Below are 20,374 nucleotides of genomic sequence, written 5' to 3' on the forward strand. Positions count from 1 at the left end.
ATTCCGGCAGCACTGGCATCGCTGCTCTTCAGGATGGAAGCGCTCATGGCCGCTTTTCCACCGATGGATCCCGGGTCTCCAATGGCTCCGGTGCCCTCCCCACTTACAGTGTCATCGGGAGGAGAAACACCGTTCCGCATCCCTCCATCGGGAGTTCTGCCTCAGCCATCAATGCCGATACGTCCCTCGCCACCGATCCAACCATCGGTGCCGATACGTCCATCGATTCCTTCGATGCCTGTGCCGGTGCCTTCGATGCCTTCATCGGTGCCTTTGATAAATCCTTCAGAGCCTAGACCAGGACCTTCAGGTATCCCACCATCCCGTCCCCCTCTAGTTCCTAGAGGGATAGGTGCTATTCCTTATGATACCTAGACTGATGATTCCTCTCCAGACATCGATGATTTACCTTCACCACCTTCACCCACTGAAAGTAGGAAGCGTTCTCCTCCAGAGGACCTCTCCTTTATAAATTTTGTGAAGGAAATGTCTGAATTGGTTCCCTTCTAATTACAGACTGAACAGGATGATAGGCACCAGATGATGGAGTTGCTCCAATTCCTGGATGCCCCTAAAGTAATCACCTCTATCCCTATCCACCGGGTTCTTCTGAATCTCCTGAAGAAGAACTCGGAACATCCTGGCTCCATTCCTCCAGTCCACAGGAAAGCTGACACTACCTATTTGGGGCAGTCAACTCCAGACTTTCAGAAATCACAGTTAGATCACCACTCTGTAGTGGTGGAGTCTGCACAGAAGAGAGCAAAAAGGTTGAAGCCTCACTCTTTCTGTTCCACCTGGCAGGGAACAGAAGTTCCTAGATGCCATCGGTCACCGAGTCTTTCAACGGGCCATGCTCATCTCCCGGATTGCCATCTATCAGCTTTATATGATCCAATATAATAGGGTCATTTTTAAGCAGATACAGGACTTCTTGGACTCCCTGCCTCAGCAATTTCAAGAACAATTACAAACCCTAGTAAACAAGGGTTTTGAGGCAGGCAAACATGAGATCAGAACATCTTATGACATCTTTGATACTTCTACTAGAGTATCTGCAGCTGTGATGTCACCCATATGTGAGCACTAACATCCTGCTGTCCTGTGAGAGAGCTCTCTTAATCAACATTTGACTCTGACATTGAACCTTTGTGCACAGCTGCTGTGTGCACACATAGAATTAAAAATTATTGTTTTTGCTAAAGTGATATTGTCCAGTATAATTAATTGCCGCACATTATTCTGTTGTTGTAACTTTTGAACAGGACCATTTTATTATTTCCTTTATTGCTTTGGTTTGTGTAGTGATAGCAAATGTTGCTTACCTGTAACAGGTGTTCTCACAGGACAGCAGGATGTTAGTGCTCACATATGGGTGACATCACAGGATGGAGCCCAATCACGGAAAACTTCTGTCAGTTTCCAGAACTTTGACTGGCCCCTACTGGGCATGCCTAGCATGGCACTAACCCTGCAGCCAGCAGGGGTCCCCCTTCAGTCTTATTTAAAAGCTACAGGCAGTGCCGAAAAATAAAATAATAAAACGTTACGAACCCAATACCGCGGGGCAGCGGGCGGGTTTCATGAGGACTAACATCCTGCTGTCCTGTGAGAACACCTGTTACAGGTAAGCAACATTTGCTTTCTCACAGGGGAAGAGCTCTCTTAATCAACATTTGACTCTGACATTGAACCTTTGTGCACAGCTGCTGTGTGCACACATAGAATTAAAAATTATTGTGTTTGCTAAAGTGATATTGTCCAGTATAATTAATTGCCGCACATTATTCTGTTGTTGTTCATCTAAATGTGTGTGCTCTTTACTCCGCTTTCCCTGTGTGCCTGTTCAAAAGTTTACATACCCTTGAATGTTTGGGACTGATAATATATACTCAAGTTAACACACACAGGTTGAGATGGCAGTGAGGAGTAGGTATTCATACCTGTGCCTTGTTTGGTTGTAATTAATGTCCGTGTATAAATAGTCAGTGAGTTTCTTCTCTTGAGAAACCCTTTGCATTTCATCGAGGGCTGCACTGACTTTGATTATTGAACCTTGGGGAATGCAAAAGAATGGTCAAAGGATCTGTGAGCAATATTAGTTTAGCTTTATAAATCAGGAAAAGGATATATTCAAATATACAAATATTTGAAAATTCCAATGAGTACTGTTCATTCTCTGAGGACAAGCAGGATGGTAGTCCTCACACATGGGTGACATCATCAGATGGAGGCCGATGTGGAAAATTTAATGCCAAAGTTTCTAGAAACTTTGACTAGGCACACTGAGCATGCCCTATACCACGCATCCACGAAGGGTTCCACTTCGGGAGGTGCGGCTCCCGATCCCCTGCTGCAGGTTTTTGCGTGGGTTTTTCCCACGCTAGTCTCATTTAGGTATGTAATAACTTATTCAGCACAGAAAAACACACATGCATAAACAGGCAGGTTCTATGCAAATTCATGCTATTGGCATGCAAAGTAGGTAAGTATCTAATCATGGGCAATGCAAGGAGCCACGCTAGCACCTGGGTCAGAATAGAAGTTAAGTAAAAGCGCCGGTGTGCAGTGCTCGGAGTCTGATCATAAAGGGGTTAGATATTGCTCTACCCACCTTCTCATCAACTTCTGGACCACTAATTTATTCATTTATTTAAAAAAAAAATCTTTCGCCCCGAGAATCAACTGCGGGTATTCACATGCTGATGGGTCTCCGTGTAGATTTCTGCGTGGATGTAGGGCCATGAGTGTAAATTACTGCATGCGTTTGGTGTATGTGGATTCTTTGCACTAATTAGCATATGTGGTTATTACATCCTGCACTGCCGTTGTTTTTTGCAGCTTGCATCAAAAAAATCCCCGTAGATTTCAGCACGGGTCTTATTACATCGGCCCCACAGTAAGCATAAGAACATGCCATACTGGGTCAGACCAAGGATCCATCAAGCCCAGCAACCTATTTCCAACAGTGGCCAATTCAGGCTATAAGTGTTGCAGCCCCGGTCGCCGCCATAGCGACCGGGTCCTTACCTCCACCGGGGTCTTCTCCGCGCTGCCGCGAGCCGCGGGATCCGGGGCCGGCCTGGCCGCATGGCAGCGGCGTCTCCACGAGGGAGACGCTGCCGACGCTGCCAAGGCCCGATCCTGACTCCTCCCCGCTGCAGGGAACGCGCGCGCGCGAGGGCTCTCCTTTTACAGGTCCAGCACCCGGAAGTGCTGAACCGCCCTCTCCCTGACGTCAGCGCCGGCGGGGGATTTAAACCTGCACTGTTCCTTCCTGCTTTGCCTTGCAACGTGGTCACTCCTGAGTGTTAGTTGCTGTTCCTGATCCTGCCTGCCAGTTTCAGCGTTCCTGTTCTTCTGACTTCTGCTGCCTGCCTTGACCTCGGTACGTCTTCACGCTTCTGACTTCTGCTGCCTGCCTTGACCTCGGTACGTTTCCTCGCTTCTGACTTCTGCTGCCTGCCTTGACTTCGGTACATCTCCACGCTTCTGACTTCTGCTGCCTGCCTTGACCTCGGTACGTCTCCACGCTTCAGTCTTCTGCTGCCTGTTGTGACTTCAGCTCTTACTCTCACCTAAGTCCCAGCGGTCCGGGTCCCTACGGGCTCCTCCTGGGGGGACCTCGGACTTCCAGGGCGAAGCCACCTAAGCCCTAGCGACCCGGGCGTCAACAGCTCCTCTGGGGGTGTCTCGGGTTTCCGGTGAAGATCCTTCTTCGGCTGTGCGCGATCTGCCTTCCGACCGTCTCCTCGCCGGTCGGCCCAAGGATCCACTTCCGGAACACAACAGTTTGCAAGGCCATGGATCCGGCAGACCTCGCCGGCCTGCAAGCCATTCCCGGACTTGCCCAGCGTTTGGTGCAGCAGCAACAGGTATTGGATTCGCTGGCTGCCACTGTGGAACGATTGGCGGTTCGAATGGACGCTGAACCCCTTGCTCCAGTTCCCGCACCTGCACCGGCGCCAGTGGTTACAATCCATGCTCCTACCCAGCTTCCAGCTCCATCACGGTACGCCGGGGATTCCAAGGCTTGTCGCGGTTTCTTGAACCAATGCTACGTACGCTTTGCCTTGCTGCCCAATCAGTTTCCATCAAATGCCGTCAAGGTGGCATACATCTTTTCACTATTAGACGGTCGAGCACTGAATTGGGCGTCACCCATGTGGGAAAAGAATGACCCCGCCTTGAGCGACTTGAACAGATTTGTGGAGGAGTTTAAAGCAGCCTTTGACGAGCCTGCACGCCAGACCTCAGCGACCTCTGAGCTACTTCAACTCCGACAGGGAACACGGACGCTAGCTGATTACGCATTGGAATTCCGCACGCTCGCCCTAGAGGTTGGTTGGCGAGATGATGCCCTCCGAGGCGTGTTCTTGGAGGGGTTGGCAGCTAGGATTAAGGACGAGCTGGCAGCTCGCGACCTCCCGGAGGATCTGAACTCCCTCATCGACGTAGCAGCTCGCATTGATCGACGATTACAACAAAGAGCGAAGGAGGGGCGTCCTCTTCGGCGAATGGCTCCCCTACCTCCGGTTCTCTCCAGACCACTGAATCCCGCAGGGGCGGGTTTCTTCTTTGTCGCCAAGAAAGACGGGTCTTTGAGGCCATGTATTGATTACCGAGGACTCAATACCATCACTAAGAAGAATCGCTACCCGTTACCCTTAATTCCTGAGCTATTAGACAAACTCCAGGGAGCACAGGTATTCACGAAGTTGGACTTACGGGGTGCCTACAATTTAGTCCGTATCCGTCCCGGGGATGAATGGAAGACCGCTTTCAATACCCGGGACGGGCACTACGAATACTTGGTTATGCCATTCGGACTCTGCAATGCTCCTGCCGTATTCCAACATTTAATGAATGAGATCCTTCGGGAACTACTACAATCTTGTGTAATTGTGTATCTTGATGATGTCCTCATCTACTCCCCCGATTTGAGTTCCCATCGGCGACATGTTCGACAGGTGCTTCAGATTCTCCGGGATCATCACTTGTATGCGAAGCTGGAAAAGTGTCTCTTCGAGCAGGAGTCATTGCCCTTTTTAGGGTACATTGTGTCCTCAACAGGGTTTCGCATGGATCCCAGTAAGGTATCTGCCATCAGAAATTGGCCCCAGCCGGTGGGTCTGAAAGCTTTGCAACGCTTTCTAGGATTCGCAAATTTCTACCGGCACTTCATTCCCCAGTATTCACGGTTGGTGGCGCCGCTCACCACTCTCACCAGGAAGGGCGTGGACGCTCGAATATGGCCTAGTGAGGCATGTAGAGCCTTTGAGGACTTGAAAGAAGCTTTCCTCCATGACACCTGCTTACGTCACCCTGACCCGACATGGCCCTTCTTCGTGGAGGTGGATGCCTCCAACATAGCCGTTGGAGCGGTCCTGTCTCAGAATTCTAGTTCCGGACATCTACTACCTTGCTCCTATTTCTCCAAGAAGTTTACGCCCGCCGAGGGCAACTATGGAATAGGAGACAAGGAGTTACTCGCAATTAAACTAGCCTTAGAGGAGTGGAGACAATGGCTGGAGGGGTCTCTTCATCCTGTCACAATCTACACGGACCATAAGAATTTGGAATTTCTGAATCAGGCCCAACGACTCAATCCCAGACAGGCGCATTGGTCGCTTTTCTTCAGCCGGTTTGACTTCGTCCTCAAGTATCGGCCGGCCTCTAAGAACGTCAGAGCAGATGCTTTGTCTCGTTATGACATTCAGGAGGAAAGGCAGGAACCCCTTCAATACATCATTGACCCCGCCAAGATTCAAGTAGCCAGTACTTCGTTATCCTCTCTTGGGAGAGTGGTTGTTCCCCGCAGAGATCGCAGGAGAGTCCTCGGGTGGGCCCATGACTCCCTCTCAGGGGGCCACGCCGGCAGGGAAAGGACGCTCGATCTGTTGAACCGCTACTACTGGTGGCCCAAGGTGAGACAAGATGTACGACTATACGTGGACTCTTGTCCAGTCTGTGCCAGACAAAAACCTCTTGGCGGTCGGCCGTGGGGCCTCTTACAACCACTACCCATTCCCACCGAGCCGTGGACTCACATCGCCACAGATTTTGTGGTGGACCTGCCATTGTCCGAGGGACATTCTGTGATATGGGTCACCGTGGATCGGTTCTCCAAGATGGTGCATCTGGTACCCTTACCCAAGCTTCCGTCGGCACCTGAACTGGCAAATTTGTTCACGCAACATATATTCAGGACTCACGGACTTCCGCAAAGTATAGTATCCGACAGGGGTCCTCAGTTCACCGCTCGCTTCTGGCGGTCTCTCTGCAAAATGTTCGGAGTTCAGCTAAACCTGTCTACTGCCTTTCATCCACAGAGTAATGGACAGACTGAACGGATGAACAGGTCTCTGAAAACGTTTCTTCGAAGTTTCGTCTCCGAGAAGAGAAATAATTGGGTTTCTCTTCTCCCCTGGGCCGAGTTCGCTTTCAATAATCATACTCACTCTGTCACTGGCCAGTCCCCTTTCCAGATAGTGTTTGGACGCCACCCAAGACCACCAGTACCTGTTCCAATTACGGTTCCTTCACCAGCAGCCCTAACAGTAGCCCATCAGATTCATCACCGTTGGAAGACAATCCAGCAACGACTTATCACATCCGCAGAGAGGGCTCGAGGATGTGCCAATCGCCACCGTCGCCCTGCACCAGTATTCCTACCGGGTACCAAAGTCTGGTTGAGTACCAAGAATCTTCAGCTGCCAGGTCGATCTCGGAAATTGGCTTCCAGATACTGTGGTCCTTTCCAAGTAGCGGAACGAATAGGTCTAGTGTCCTACAGACTTCGTCTTCCTTCATCTCTCCGCATTCACAACGTGTTCCACGTATCACTGTTGAAGCCAGTGGTGTTTTCACGCTTTCATCATCCAACAACTGATGCACTCTCAACCTCCTCTACCGAAGAACCCACGTATCAAGTACGGGAGGTACTGGACGTACGCTTCCGCGCCCGCCGCTGGGAGTACCTTCTAGCATGGGAGGGATGCGGGCCCGAGGAGAACTCTTGGGAACCTGCTCGGAACATTTTGGATAAGTCCCTGTTAGTTCAGTTTCATCAAGCCAATCCTGGGAAACCGGTACCCCTGCGGAGGGGGCGTAAGAGAGGGGGTACTGTTGCAGCTCCGGTCGCCGCCATAGCGACCGGGTCCTTACCTCCACCGGGGTCTTCTCCGCGCTGCCGCGAGCCGCGGGATCCGGGGCCGGCCTGGCCGCATGGCAGCGGCGTCTCCACGAGGGAGACGCTGCCGACGCTGCCAAGGCCCGATCCTGACTCCTCCCCCCTGCAGGGAACGCGCGCGCGCGCGAGGGCTCTCCTTTTACAGGTCCAGCACCCGGAAGTGCTGAACCGCCCTCTCCCTGACGTCAGCGCCGGCGGGGGATTTAAACCTGCACTGTTCCTTCCTGCTTTGCCTTGCAACGTGGTCACTCCTGAGTGTTAGTTGCTGTTCCTGATCCTGCCTGCCAGTTTCAGCGTTCCTGTTCTTCTGACTTCTGCTGCCTGCCTTGACCTCGGTACGTCTTCATGCTTCTGACTTCTGCTGCCTGCCTTGACCTCGGTACGTTTCCTCGCTTCTGACTTCTGCTGCCTGCCTTGACTTCGGTACGTCTCCACGCTTCTGACTTCTGCTGCCTGCCTTGACCTCGGTATGTCTCCACGCTTCAGTCTTCTGCTGCCTGTTGTGACTTCAGCTCTTACTCTCACCTAAGTCCCAGCGGTCCGGGTCCCTACGGGCTCCTCCTGGGGGGACCTCGGACTTCCAGGGCGAAGCCACCTAAGCCCTAGCGACCTGGGCGTCAACAGCTCCTCTGGGGGCGTCTCGGGTTTCCGGTGAAGATCCTTCTTCGGCTGTGCGTGATCTGCCTTCCGACCGTCTCCTCGCCGGTCGGCCCAAGGATCCACTTCCGGAACACAACATATAAGTACCTGGAAAGTACCCAAAAACTAAGTCTATCCCATGCCACTGATGCTAGTAATAGCAATGGCTATTTTCTAAGTCAACTTAATTAATAGCAGGTAATGGACTTCTCCTCCAAGAACTTATCCAATCCTTTTTTAAACCCAGCTACGCTAATTACACTAACCACATCCCCTAGCAACAAATTCCAGAGTTTAGTTGTGCTTTGAGTGAAAAAGAACTTTCTCCGATTAGTTTTAAATGTGCCACATGCTAAGCTCATGGAGTGCCCCCTAGACCTTCTGTTATCCCGAAGATTAAATAACCAATTCACATTTACCCATTCTAGGCCTCTCATGATTTTAAACACCTCTATCATATCCCCCCCTCAGCCGTCTCTTCTCCAAGCTGAAAAGTCCTAACCTCTTTAGTCTTTCCTCATAGGGGAGCTGTTCCATTCTCTTTATCATTTTGGTCTCCCTTCTCTGTACCTTCTCCATCGCAACTATATCTTTTTTGAGATGCAGCGACCAGAATTGTACACAGTATTCAAGGTGTGGTCTCACCATGGAGCGATACAGAGGCATTGTGACATTTTCTGTTTTATTCACCATTCCCTTTCTAATAATTCCCAACATTCTGTTTGCTTTTTTGACTGCCGCAGCATACTGAACCAATGATTTCAATGTGTTATCCACTATGATGCCTAGATCTCTTTCTTGGGTGGTAGCACCTTATATGGAACCTAACATTGTGTAATTATAGCATGGGTTATTTTTCCATATATACATCACATTGCACTTATCCACATTAAATTTCATTTGCCATTTGGATGCCCAATTTTCCAGTCTCACAAGGTCTTCCTGCAATTTATCACAATCCGCTTGTGATTTAACTACTCTGAATAATTTTGTAACATCTGCAAATTTGATTACCTCACTCATATTCCTTTCTAGATCATTTATAAATATATTGAAAAATACGGGTCCCAATACAGATCCCTGAGGCACTCCACTGCCCACTCCCTTCCACTGAGAAAATTGTCCATTTAATCCTACTCTCTGTTTCCTGTCTTTTAGCCAGTTTGTAATCCATGAACGGACATCGCCACCTTTCCCATGACTTTTTACTTTTCCTAGAAGCCTCTCATGAGGGACCTTGTCAGAAGCCTTCTGAAAATCCAAATAAATTACATCTACTGGTTCACCTTTATCTACATGTTTATTAACTCTTTCAAAAAAGTGAAGCAGATTTGGTTTAAAGGAACAAAGCCATTCTGACTTTGTTCCTTTAAACCATGTCTTTCTATATGTTCTGTGATTTTGATATTTAGAACACTTTCCACTATTTTCCTGGCACTGAAGTCAGGCTAACTGGTCTGTAGTTTCCAAGATCGCCCCTGGAGCCCTTTTTAAATATTGTGGTTACATTAGCCACCCTCCGGTCTTCAGGTACAATGGATGATTTTAGTGATAGGGCTAGAAAATACCAGGCAACAATTTACTTAAAGTTTGGAGCTTGTGCCTGATAGAAGAGTGGAAGAGTAGCCTAGTGGTTAGAGCAGCAGTCTGTGAGCCAGGAAAGCTAGGGTTCAAATTCTGCTAACATTACTTGTAACCTCAAGCAAATCACTTCACCTTCCATTGCTTCAGGTATAAATTTAAGGTTGTAAGTCCTCTGCTGATCTGGAAATACCTTTAGTACCTGATTATAATCCACACTGATGTGTCACAAAAAGCAGAATGTAAACATTTGAAAGAGAATTGCTGACACGGCAAAGAAGCAGGGATCATGGCTGCTGTTGCAGGTGGACCTGGAAGTTGTGGCCATCATCACTGATAGGGACTAAGCCATGGAGAGAAAGTTGTAGGGGCTGTTGCCACGAGCAGAGCCTGCTGGGCTGTGGAGAACACAGCCTGGAGAGAGAATGCTGGGAGGAAGCTAGGAGGGAAGCAAGGCTGAGGGAAGAGTGCCTAGAAACGGGAGGAAGAGTCCCTGTAGGAACAGAAAATGGAAAGCAAAAAATAAATAAATATATAAATGGAAAAGAAACCAAAAATGACAAGCAAAGTTGCCAGGAAAAAAAAAAAAAAGAGTAAAAAAGCAAAACAAAAATAAACTTCCCTGGCTCCTAAAACCTTTTGGCTGACACCTAAGTTTTCAAAATATGTTTCCATCCCTGGAGTAGCAGCACAGTTCAGAGCTCAAACAAAGGTCTCCTGCATGCCACTACCACCAGACAACTAGGCAGATCCACAAACCTTTTTTTACAAACCACTTTTAAAAGTTTGATTGTGATGCTCTGTTTAAGACCTATGTATTTTTGTATCACATGCATTTGTGTATCTAGAAAATAAACAATAAAGTAGTTGTATATATATAAAACTTAATAGATCATAGGCAAACATTTTTATATTTTCTTCTGGTAAGATGGCTCTGCAGATGTTCATGTGAACCAGACTGGCCACTGTCGGAGACTGGATGCTGGACCCAGCATGGCACTTCTTATGGTCTAATGTTAAAATCAGGTGACCATGTTTACTGTCCTCTCTCATCACTGAATTTTCTGGTACTGAGTTTTCTCACAGTCTACAATGGTGAGAGGGAAATACTGATCTCTAGCCTCAGGACAGTAGACTTCCTTAACTACCCTTAAATACCTTTGAACATTTTTTCCTGTGCACAGTGGGCCCTTGTCCTGTACTGCAGCCTGACCACCCACTGTTGCTTGTTGACCAAACAAGCAGTGTCTGGAGCCGGCACTGACACAAGGATGATACAGGATTCCTTTTCCTTTTAAAATCATACACAAGTGCACTCGTGCATATACACACAGCACCATACACACAAAATTCCATTTATTGAAACAAGAAAATAAGGTAGTATAAAAAGCTTTTTACAATGAAAGCTATGTTAACAGACATATTGTTCGATTTCTTCTCTACACATAGTAAAGGTTCTCAATAACATGGTAATGAATTCCAGCCAAAAAAAACAGGAGGCCAAAATAAACTGCATATTAACAACTGTGTTATCAGACAATGTTATTTGTTAGAAATCATGATTACTGTCAGTATGCTATAATGTAAATACTTAATATTTATGAAATATGCGATAAAATGGGCCTAGTTTTCTGCTTTTAAGAAATCTGTAATTCAGATTCCAATTTAAAAATATCTGTTTTTGCTTACTAATATTTGTAGCTGGAATGAGTAAATTCCTCCCATCCTCTCCAATGTCCCCAGCCTGCCTTCTCTGTTCACAGTGAAATCAGGGTGATAATTGTGAATTCTTGATATGAGAAACAACTGTTTTTATAAAAGGCATTACTGAAAGTATGGGGAACAACATGAGGCAATGGAGTTAACACTAGGAGAAACTGAATCTGAATAACCTTTATTCAATAATTAATAAGACAAAATGACATTTCTTAATTAATAATAACCCATTATAGACCAGCCTGTTTCAGTGTCAAAAGAATATTTTTTATTAGAAGTAGGGGGATACAGTTTAGACATGAAATGGCTACTAGCTGTATAAAGTATTCTTCCAAATGTACAGTAAGTGAAGACAGCAAAGAGCAAGCTACTAGGATAATAAATGAAAAAAAAAAGTCCTTTTGCCATAAATTTAGTTGGCCCTGTCTGATCTATCAAAGATAGATCATTCATTGCAAGATAAATAGCATCCCTAGTATGATACAGAAGAAACAGTAACATGCTCTATGCATACGCCTATTTACTTCATATTGGGGCGGATTTTAAAAGGCGCGCGAATAGCCTACTTTTGTTTGCGCTCCAGGCGCAAACAAAAGTACGCTGGATTTTAGTAGATACGCGCGGAGCCGCGCGTATCTACTAAAAAACCTGGATCGGCGCGCGCAAGGCTATCATTTTGTATAGCCGGCGCGCGCCGAGCCGCGCAGCCTACCCCCGTTCCCTCCGAGGCCGCTCCGAAATCGGAGCGGCCTCGGAGGGAATCCTCTAACACCCTCCCCTCACCTTCCCCTCCCTTCCTCTACCTAACCCACCCGCCCGGCCCTGTCTACACCCCCCCCTTACCTTTGTTGGGGGATTTACACCTCCCGGAGGGAGGCGTAAATCCCCGCGCGCCGGGCCGTGACCTGGGGGCGGGTACGGAGGGCGCGGCCACGCCCCCGGACCGCCCCGGGCCGTAGCCAGGCCCCCGTACCCGCCCCCAAAACGCTGCTGACACGCCCCCGAAACGCCGCGACGACCGGGCCCGCCCCCCGACACGCCCCCCTCGGAGAACCCCGGGACTTACGCGAGTCCCGGGGCTCTGCGCGCGCCGGGAGGCCTATGTAAAATAGGCTTCCCGGCGCGCAGGGCCCTGCTCGCGTAAATCCGCCCGGTTTTGGGCGGATTTACGCGAGCAGGGCTCTGAAAATCCGCCCCATTATGTACAGCTGCTTTTATTCTAACTCCAAAAGAAAACATTTTTGTAAAGGCATCCTTAAACAAATGCTACTCTAATTATAACACCTGCCAAACCTGGACACATTGCAGACTCATTTTTATTTTATTTAAATAAGGAGAAATTACTACTTACCTGATAATTTTGTTTTCCTTAGTGCAGACAGATGGACTCAGGACCAGTGGGTTATGTACTTCTGCCAGCAGAAGGAGACGGACTAAGCTGACACCACATTATATATATACTCCTGCAGTGACATCAGCCTGCCAGTATTCTCTTCAAAAGCAACTGTGAACAAACTAGCAAAACCCTTGATTAAAAACAGTCAAACATTACTGTACTCAACAAACAGTAAACACTGAACTCAGGTAATAAATGTATGTACCCCAGTCTAGAGAATGGATGAACACTTACCAGTAAACCTCTGGAACACACAGCCCCACAGGAGGACCATTAAATCAACCATGAGGCAGCCAAGGGTGGGAAGCAGAGTTCATCTGTTTACACTACGGAAAACAAAATCATCAGGCAACTAATAATTTCTCCTTTCCTAGCGTGTAGACAGATGGACTCAGGACCAGTGGGATGTACTCAAGCTACTCCCAACTAGAGTGGGAGGCTGCCCATGGTCCAGTCAACACCACATGTGCAAGGGCTGCATCCTCCTGGGCCTGCATATTCAGACAATAATACCTGGAAAAAGTATGTAAGGAAGACCACATCTCAGCTCGGCAAATGTTGACGAGGGACAACAATCTAATCTCCCCCTATGACACTGCTTGAGCCCTAGTAGAATGAGCCCTAACCTAAGTAAGCAATGGCTTTTCAGCCTCTACATATGCAGCCGTGACTTCCTCCCTAATCCAGCGAGCTATTGTAGCTTGTGTCGCTAGTTCGCCCTGCTTCCTTCCACCATGAAGGATAAACAGGCGATCTGACTCTCAGAAAGGTTTAGAAACCTCCAGATACTCATGACATGTCTCTTGACAGCCAAAGGATGCAACAGGCAATACTCTTCCGCATCTTTTCCCTTATCCAATGACAGCAAGGAAAAGGACTGATTCAAGTGAAAATCCGAGACCACTTTAGGCAAGAAAGAGGGAATAGTATGCAGCTGTATCGCTCCTGTAGTCACCCAAAGAAACAGCTCCTGCCAAGACAAGGCCTGCAGCTCGGATATTCAGCATACAGAACATATCACCACCAGAAACACTGTTTTCAAGGTCAATAGCTGCAAGGAAAGGCTATGCAGCAGTCGAAACATAGGACCCACCAAAAAATCCAACACCAGGTTAAGACTCCACAAAGGAACTGGTAACTACAAGGGAGGACAGAGATGATTCACTCCCTTCAAGAAACAAGCCACTTCAGGAAGAGACGAGAAGGATTTACCATTGACCTGGCCTCTGGAACAGGCAAGAGCTGCAACCTGTACCTTCAAGGAATTAAGGGCCAACTCCTTATTTAACCCATCCTGCAAAAATTAAAAAAATGAGTGGGATCTTCACTGAACGAGGAAGAACACCTCAATCCTCACATACTCGCCAAACTCGCACATAGGTTAAGGAAGTGGAGAACTTCTGAGCATGTAGCAAGGTGGCAATTACCGCAGAATAACCACACCCATAAGACAACATAGAGTCGGATCTTCATGAAGGACAGGCCCCTGCTGCAACAGATTTTTGTGTGGCAGAAGACGAAAGGGAGTCTCTACCACGAGTCTTTGCAGATCCATATACCATGGTCTTCTAGGCCAATCCGGTGCCACCAGGAGCACCATCCCCCTGTGGCTTTCAATCCTGCAAACTATTCTGCCCAACAGGGGCCATGGGGAAAAGGTTACAGCAGCTTCTCTTCCAGCCAGACTTGTACAAGAGCATCGATACCCAAGGACTTCGAATCTCTCCTGTGACTGAAGAAGCGAGGAACCTTTGCATTGCAAGAAGTCACCAACAGGTCTAGGAACAGAAGGCCCCAGCAAGCCACTATTAGCTGAAATGCCTCGTCCAACACCCCTTCTCCCAGGTCCAGACTCTCCCAGCTGAGAAAATCTGCTCTTATGTTGTCTTTTCCTGCAATGTGAGAGGCCGAGATCACCTGGAGATGTCCTTCCACCCATTCCATAAGTTGGTCTATTTCCAGCGACACTTCTGGCTCTTGGTTTCTCCCTGCCGATTGATGTAAGCCATTGTTGTTGCGTTGTCAGACATTATTCAGACCGCTTCACCCTGCTGTCTGTCGCTAAACCTCAAGCACGCCAATTGGACCACTCTGGCTTCCAGGTGATTGATGTTCCAGAGAGACTCTGTGTTCCAGCACCCTTGCTCCGTTAGTTCCTGACAGTGTGCTCCCCAATCCTAGAGAATCGCATCTATCGTATCAACCAGTCCGGCGACGTCAGGAAAACTCCTTTCTCAGATGAACCTCCTGCAAATACCACTGCAAGTGAGGGCAGATTTCCATCGTCAAGTGTTGCCGAACCAAATAGTCCTGCGACTGTAGGTTCCAACAAGACAGCAGGAAGCACCGAAGAGGTCACATATGCGTCTTGCCCTTGACACCACTTCCAGAGTTGCCGCCCTCAGAATACCTGAAGATAGGACCCCACTGTCGGGAGTATTGTGTTCACCAAAAGACACACCTGTGACAATTTCTGAATCTGAGCTTCTAGAAGAAAAACTTAGCCCTACCTCATGTTGAACCGAACAAAATCAGAGGAAGACAATTCTCCCTGAGCCTCTAAGCAGCGTTGACACATGCTAGAGGGCACTCCAGGCAACACAGAGAGAAAGGCACTTAGGTTTCAGGTTCACCGGCATCATTAGTTCATCAGACAACTAAGTGCATCCAGCTTGCTCACAACGAAAAATTTCAAGCGCACAAATTTTATGAGCACAAAATAGGTATCCCAGGTACCCCAAGAGTAAGCGCTGAAAAAACAAAAGCACAAACAGTGCACCAAAATCTGGGCATGCCACTGATATGTGTAAAAAAATGAGCACACAGGAAATGCACCCAAAATTGAAAGCACAATTCATTCGCAGAGCCAGATGCACTGTGCACACAGACATTCCTGTAGAGGGCAGTCGAACACACACAGAAGCATGTAAAAACACCGTCATGGCCTAGCCCACCTGGGCTGCTCAACCCTCATGGGAGCGGGAACAAACATCGGAATGGCACAATGAGCATGGACACCGAAGGAAGTCCTACAAAACCCCTCCACACTGTCTCTGACCTTTTTTTTTTTTTTCAAACTTACCTGAACTCAGCCCTTCCCAGCTGAGTACAGAGATGGTCTCAGGCTGCGGGAGAAGAGGGCATCTGCTGTCACCGCCGTGCTTGGCTTCCTGCATCCATTGTCTTTAAGCTGAACAATCAGTCAAGTCCACTCCAGACCAAAGCACACATCTTAGGGTCCACGGAAATCACCTCAGGAATTCTCAACGGGGGGGGGGGGAGGGTGACTATCTGGTATCACCACAGGAGAGTGGTGCTTTTTTTTTTTTATAAATTCTCTTTCTAAAATCTAAAGGAATTCCCATAGGGAGATACACGTCCATCATCTGCTGCAGATGGAGAATACTGGCGGGCTGTCGCTGCAGGAGTGCATATTCTGTGACGTCAGCTTGCTCCATCTCCATCTTCTGGCAGAGGGGCAAAACCCACTGGTCTTGAGTTCATCTGTCTACATACTAGGATATATGTTTTTCTTCCTGCTATTAGGTGGAGAAGGGTTATGGAAATTGACATGTATATGATATCTATTCACAGGTCTATATACATATTCATACATGTGTATCTGAATACATGATCCACTTATTTTGGGCTTTCTTATCCTGACCATTTCAAAACAAATATGTGAAGATCCATACATACTTCTATATGATATCCTTACCTTTTTGCTCTTTAACATAGCCATCTTTACAGTTGTGCATAAGCTGAAGAATCCATTTGTGCTGGGCTCCAATACACTGCCAAGCAGGGTCACCAAGGGCGTGAAGATCGGAAAGGTATCTGTGATAGCAGGTCCAAACACCACAGATTAGGATGTGCAGAAATAAAGCATTTATTCAGAAGTGCATCTTTTCTGCTTTACTGGATAAATAATACAAAAAGAATTTCGCAGCTTGGGAATGGAAAATGCAGAAAAAAACCAAAACAAGTCTGTTTTGTTCCCTTACTCTTACAAAACTAATTATAATATCAAACACATATTGCATATAACAGTACATTAAGTCTCACGTGCGAGTGCTCAGGCTGTGTAGTGTTGCCAACTTTCAACTGTAAAAATTCCGAACACTTGGAAGCACAGAATAAAATTTTCACCTTTGTCCTTCCACATGACTATTTAGTTTAAATTTGTATTACTTGCCTTATTAATAGAAAACTGTGCAGAAATCGAGGTACAACCAAATGATTCCATGCATAAAAACACCAACAACAATCCATTAGAATCATCAGGAAAACTACAAATACTTAACAACTGCCTCCCCCACCATTAAGAAAACATGAATTTGATTTGTAGAAGAATGAAATACTTGTCATTTACTAGGTCACAATAAATAACTGATTAGGTCACAATAAATAACTCATTAAGTCTATTTTGTCCCATTACTGTTGCTTATCCCTTGAATCAGTGATCAGTTTCATAGTAAGATGCAGATGATGGCAAATAAAGAGAAATTACAATTTACCTGATAGTTTCCTTTCCTCTAAGGAAGGCAGGCCAGTCCACACCAGTGGGTTATGCACCTCTACCAACAGATTGAGACAGAGTAAAGCTGACGTCATGGACATATAGCCCTGCCCAGACATCAACTTGCCATTATTCTCTGGAAAAGCCAAACTGTGGACAAACTGATTATACTTGAACATGACTATTAACAGTCAACCACTCATGCTTCCAACCAACTAGGAACACTGAACTCAGACAAAAGAACATTTACTAAATTGAGGGGCTGATGATGACACTTACCAGTCCTTCAAAGAGTAATAGATACAACACTTTGCGTTGTATATACCTAAAGGACTAGCTAAAACCAAGGCAGCAGCCGAGGGTGGGCCGTGGATTGGCCTGACTTCTTTAGAGGAAAGGAAATTATCAGGTAAGTAGTAATTTCTCCTTCCTCTAGACTCAGGCAGGCCAATCCACACCATTGGGATGTACCAATGCTACTCCTGAACAGGGCAGGAGACTGCCCGTGGACCTGTCAACACAGAATGCGGGAAAAGCGATGTCCTCTTGGGCTCCAATGTCCAAGAGGTAATACTTTGAGAAAGTGTGTAAGGATGACCGTGTCACTGCTCGACAATTCTTGACAGGAGACAACAACAGAAATTCCATCCACAATACCACCAGACTTCCAGTGCAATGTGTCCTAACCTGTTTAGGCAATGGAACATTGGCATCCACGTAGACGGCCTATTTGACTTCTCTTACACACTGGGTTATAGTTGCCTGCATCACTGTTTACCTTGTTTATCTCCATCATAGAGCACAAACAGTAGCGCAGACTGTCTGAAAGGTTTAGTAATCTTCTAATACTGCATCTGATGCTGCTTGACATCCAAGGCATGCAACAGATGATAGTCCCACTCATCTCTATCCTTGTGCTGCATGGGCAGGGACATAAACTAATTCAAATGAAACTCTGAAACCACTTTCGGCAAAAAGAGAATGTACCATCCTAATTTGTACTGCCCCCGGAGTTATTCACAGAAACATCTCACAGCAAGAAAGAGCCTGCAGCTCTGAAACTGGTCATGCTGAAAAGATAGTCAAGAAACTCAAAACCAAACTAAGGTCCGTAAGATGCACCAGTAGCCACAAGGGAGGACATAAATAATTAACTCCCTTCAAAAACATGGATGCATTAGATAGCAGGCAATGTCCCACCACTGACCAATCCTCTACAAGGAAGAGATAATACTTGCACCTTCAGAGTGCAATAAATCACGCCTTTAAGCAAGCTTTCCTGTAAAAATCCCAATATTAGTGGAATGTCAATTGTGAGAGAATGAGAACCTCGTTCCTCACACCAGCCCTCGGATACTCTCCAAACTCTAACATAAACCAGAGATGTAGAAAATTTCCTGGCCCGGAGCAAAGTGGAATTCACGGATCACTTCTGCGACTGAATAACCATGGTACTTCCGCATTGCAGGAGGTCATCTGTAAATCCAGATGCGGGTGACCATAGCACACCACTATGAGTTGAAAGGCTCTGTCTGCCAACTCCCTCTCTCATGGGTCCAAGTCCTGCCTGTCAAGGAAGTCAGCCCTTACATTGTCATTCCTGACAATGTGGGAGGCAGATATGTCCTGGAGATGTTGTTCTGCCCACATCATGAGCATATCTACCTCCACCAACACATGGTGGCTTCTGGTTTCACCTAATGATTGATGAAGGCCACAGCCACTCGGCAAACCACAAGCATGCCATTCTAACTGCACATGCATCAACCATGTGAAAGAGCCAACATGGATTTAGCAAGGGGAAGTCTCTTGCCTTATCAATCAGCTAGATGGTTTTGAAGGTGTTAATAAACATGTGGAAAAGGGTTGGCCAGTTGATATAATGTATCTAGATTTTTAGAAGACATTTGACAAAGTCCCCCATAAGATACTTACTCAGGAAATTAAAAAGCCATGGAATAGGAAGCAAACTCCTATCACAGACTGCTAAGTGTTTAAAAGACAGGAAACAGTGGGACTAAACAATCAGCTTTCCTAATAGAGAAAGGTAAATAGTGGAGAGCCCCAGGGATTTCTACTGGATTGGTGTTGTTTAACATATTCATAAATGATATGAAGAAATAGCAACATGTGAGATGATCAACTTTGCAGATGACACAAAATTATTCAAAGTTGTTAAAACATAAGTGAAGAACCGCAGAAGGCCTTTGCAAGATTAGGAGACTGGGAATCTAAATGACAGACAAAATTAAATGTGGCAAATAAAAACTGATGCACATAGGTAAAAATAATCCCAAACAGGTACATGATGCTGGGTTCCATATTAGGAGTCAACACTATCCAGGAAAGGAATCTTGGAGTTATAGTTGATGGGATTCTAGTACACCCCTAGCTGAATGACTGGTTGATTCAGGCCAAGAGCATGGAAGAAAGTCTTTGCACTTCTTGCAAGGTGGTTTAGTTGTTACAGGGTCAAGGCTGGGTGGTGGATCTCGCCAAGAGCAATTTGCAGCCACCTCAGACTCTGGAGTATCTCGGGGTTCACTTTATTACAAGGTAGGGCAGAGTATTTCTGCTGGAGACTCAAATCCAAAAGCTGATGGTTCGAGAGCCCTGATGAACAATTTTCGCCCAACCATGTGGTCTTAACTGCGGGTCCTGGAGGTGATGGCTGCCACATTGGAAGCAGTTCCCTGGGCAAAGGCAATCTCTTCAGCATGCATTGCTTTACCGATGGAACCTGCAGTTGCAGAATTATGCTGTGAGGCTGCTCCTACCATTGGAGGTGAGGTCTCAGTTGAACTGATGGTTACAGGCAGATCATCTCAGGAAGGGTGTTTCCCTTGGGACACCGTATTGATTGGTACTCGCGACAGAAGCGAGTCTTCTGGGCTGGGGGGCTCACTATCAGGAGTTGATGGTGCAAGGTCACTGAAATGCAGAAGAGTATCAGTAGAACATCAACAGATTGGAAGCACGGGCGATTTGGTTAGCGTGCTTGTGGATCACAGAGGATCTAGAGGCTTGGGCAGTCTAGATAATGTCAGACAATGCAACAATGGTGCCATACATCAATTATCAGGATGGAACCAAGAAACAACAGGTGTCGAAGGAGATAGATATGCTCATGATGTGGGCGGAGCAACATCTTCTTGGCATATCCACTTCTCACGTTGCCGGAAAGGACAGTATTAGAGCCGACTTCTTCAGCAGGAGAAACTTGGACCCAGGAGAATGGGAGCTGGTGGACAAAGCCTTTCAGCTCCTGGTGAGCCACTAGGGCCTACTGGACCCTAGACCTGTTGGTGGCCTTCAATAACGTGAAGGTTCC

At 46.9% G+C, this 20,374-nt stretch overlaps 1 protein-coding gene across 1 annotated transcript in view; it reads right to left on the bottom strand.

The window, feature by feature from the left end:
• Positions 1-20,374, bottom strand: part of EXOC2 (exocyst complex component 2) — a 391,656-nt gene that overhangs the window by 255,071 nt on the left and 116,211 nt on the right. The window contains exon 11 of the mRNA XM_029590528.1: positions 16,243-16,361. Coding sequence (XP_029446388.1) covers positions 16,243-16,361 — 119 coding nt within the window. The remainder of the gene's footprint in view (positions 1-16,242; positions 16,362-20,374) is intronic.

This window comes from Rhinatrema bivittatum, chromosome 2 (genome assembly GCF_901001135.1).
Source record: "Rhinatrema bivittatum chromosome 2, aRhiBiv1.1, whole genome shotgun sequence".
NCBI classification, from domain to species: domain Eukaryota; kingdom Metazoa; phylum Chordata; class Amphibia; order Gymnophiona; family Rhinatrematidae; genus Rhinatrema; species Rhinatrema bivittatum.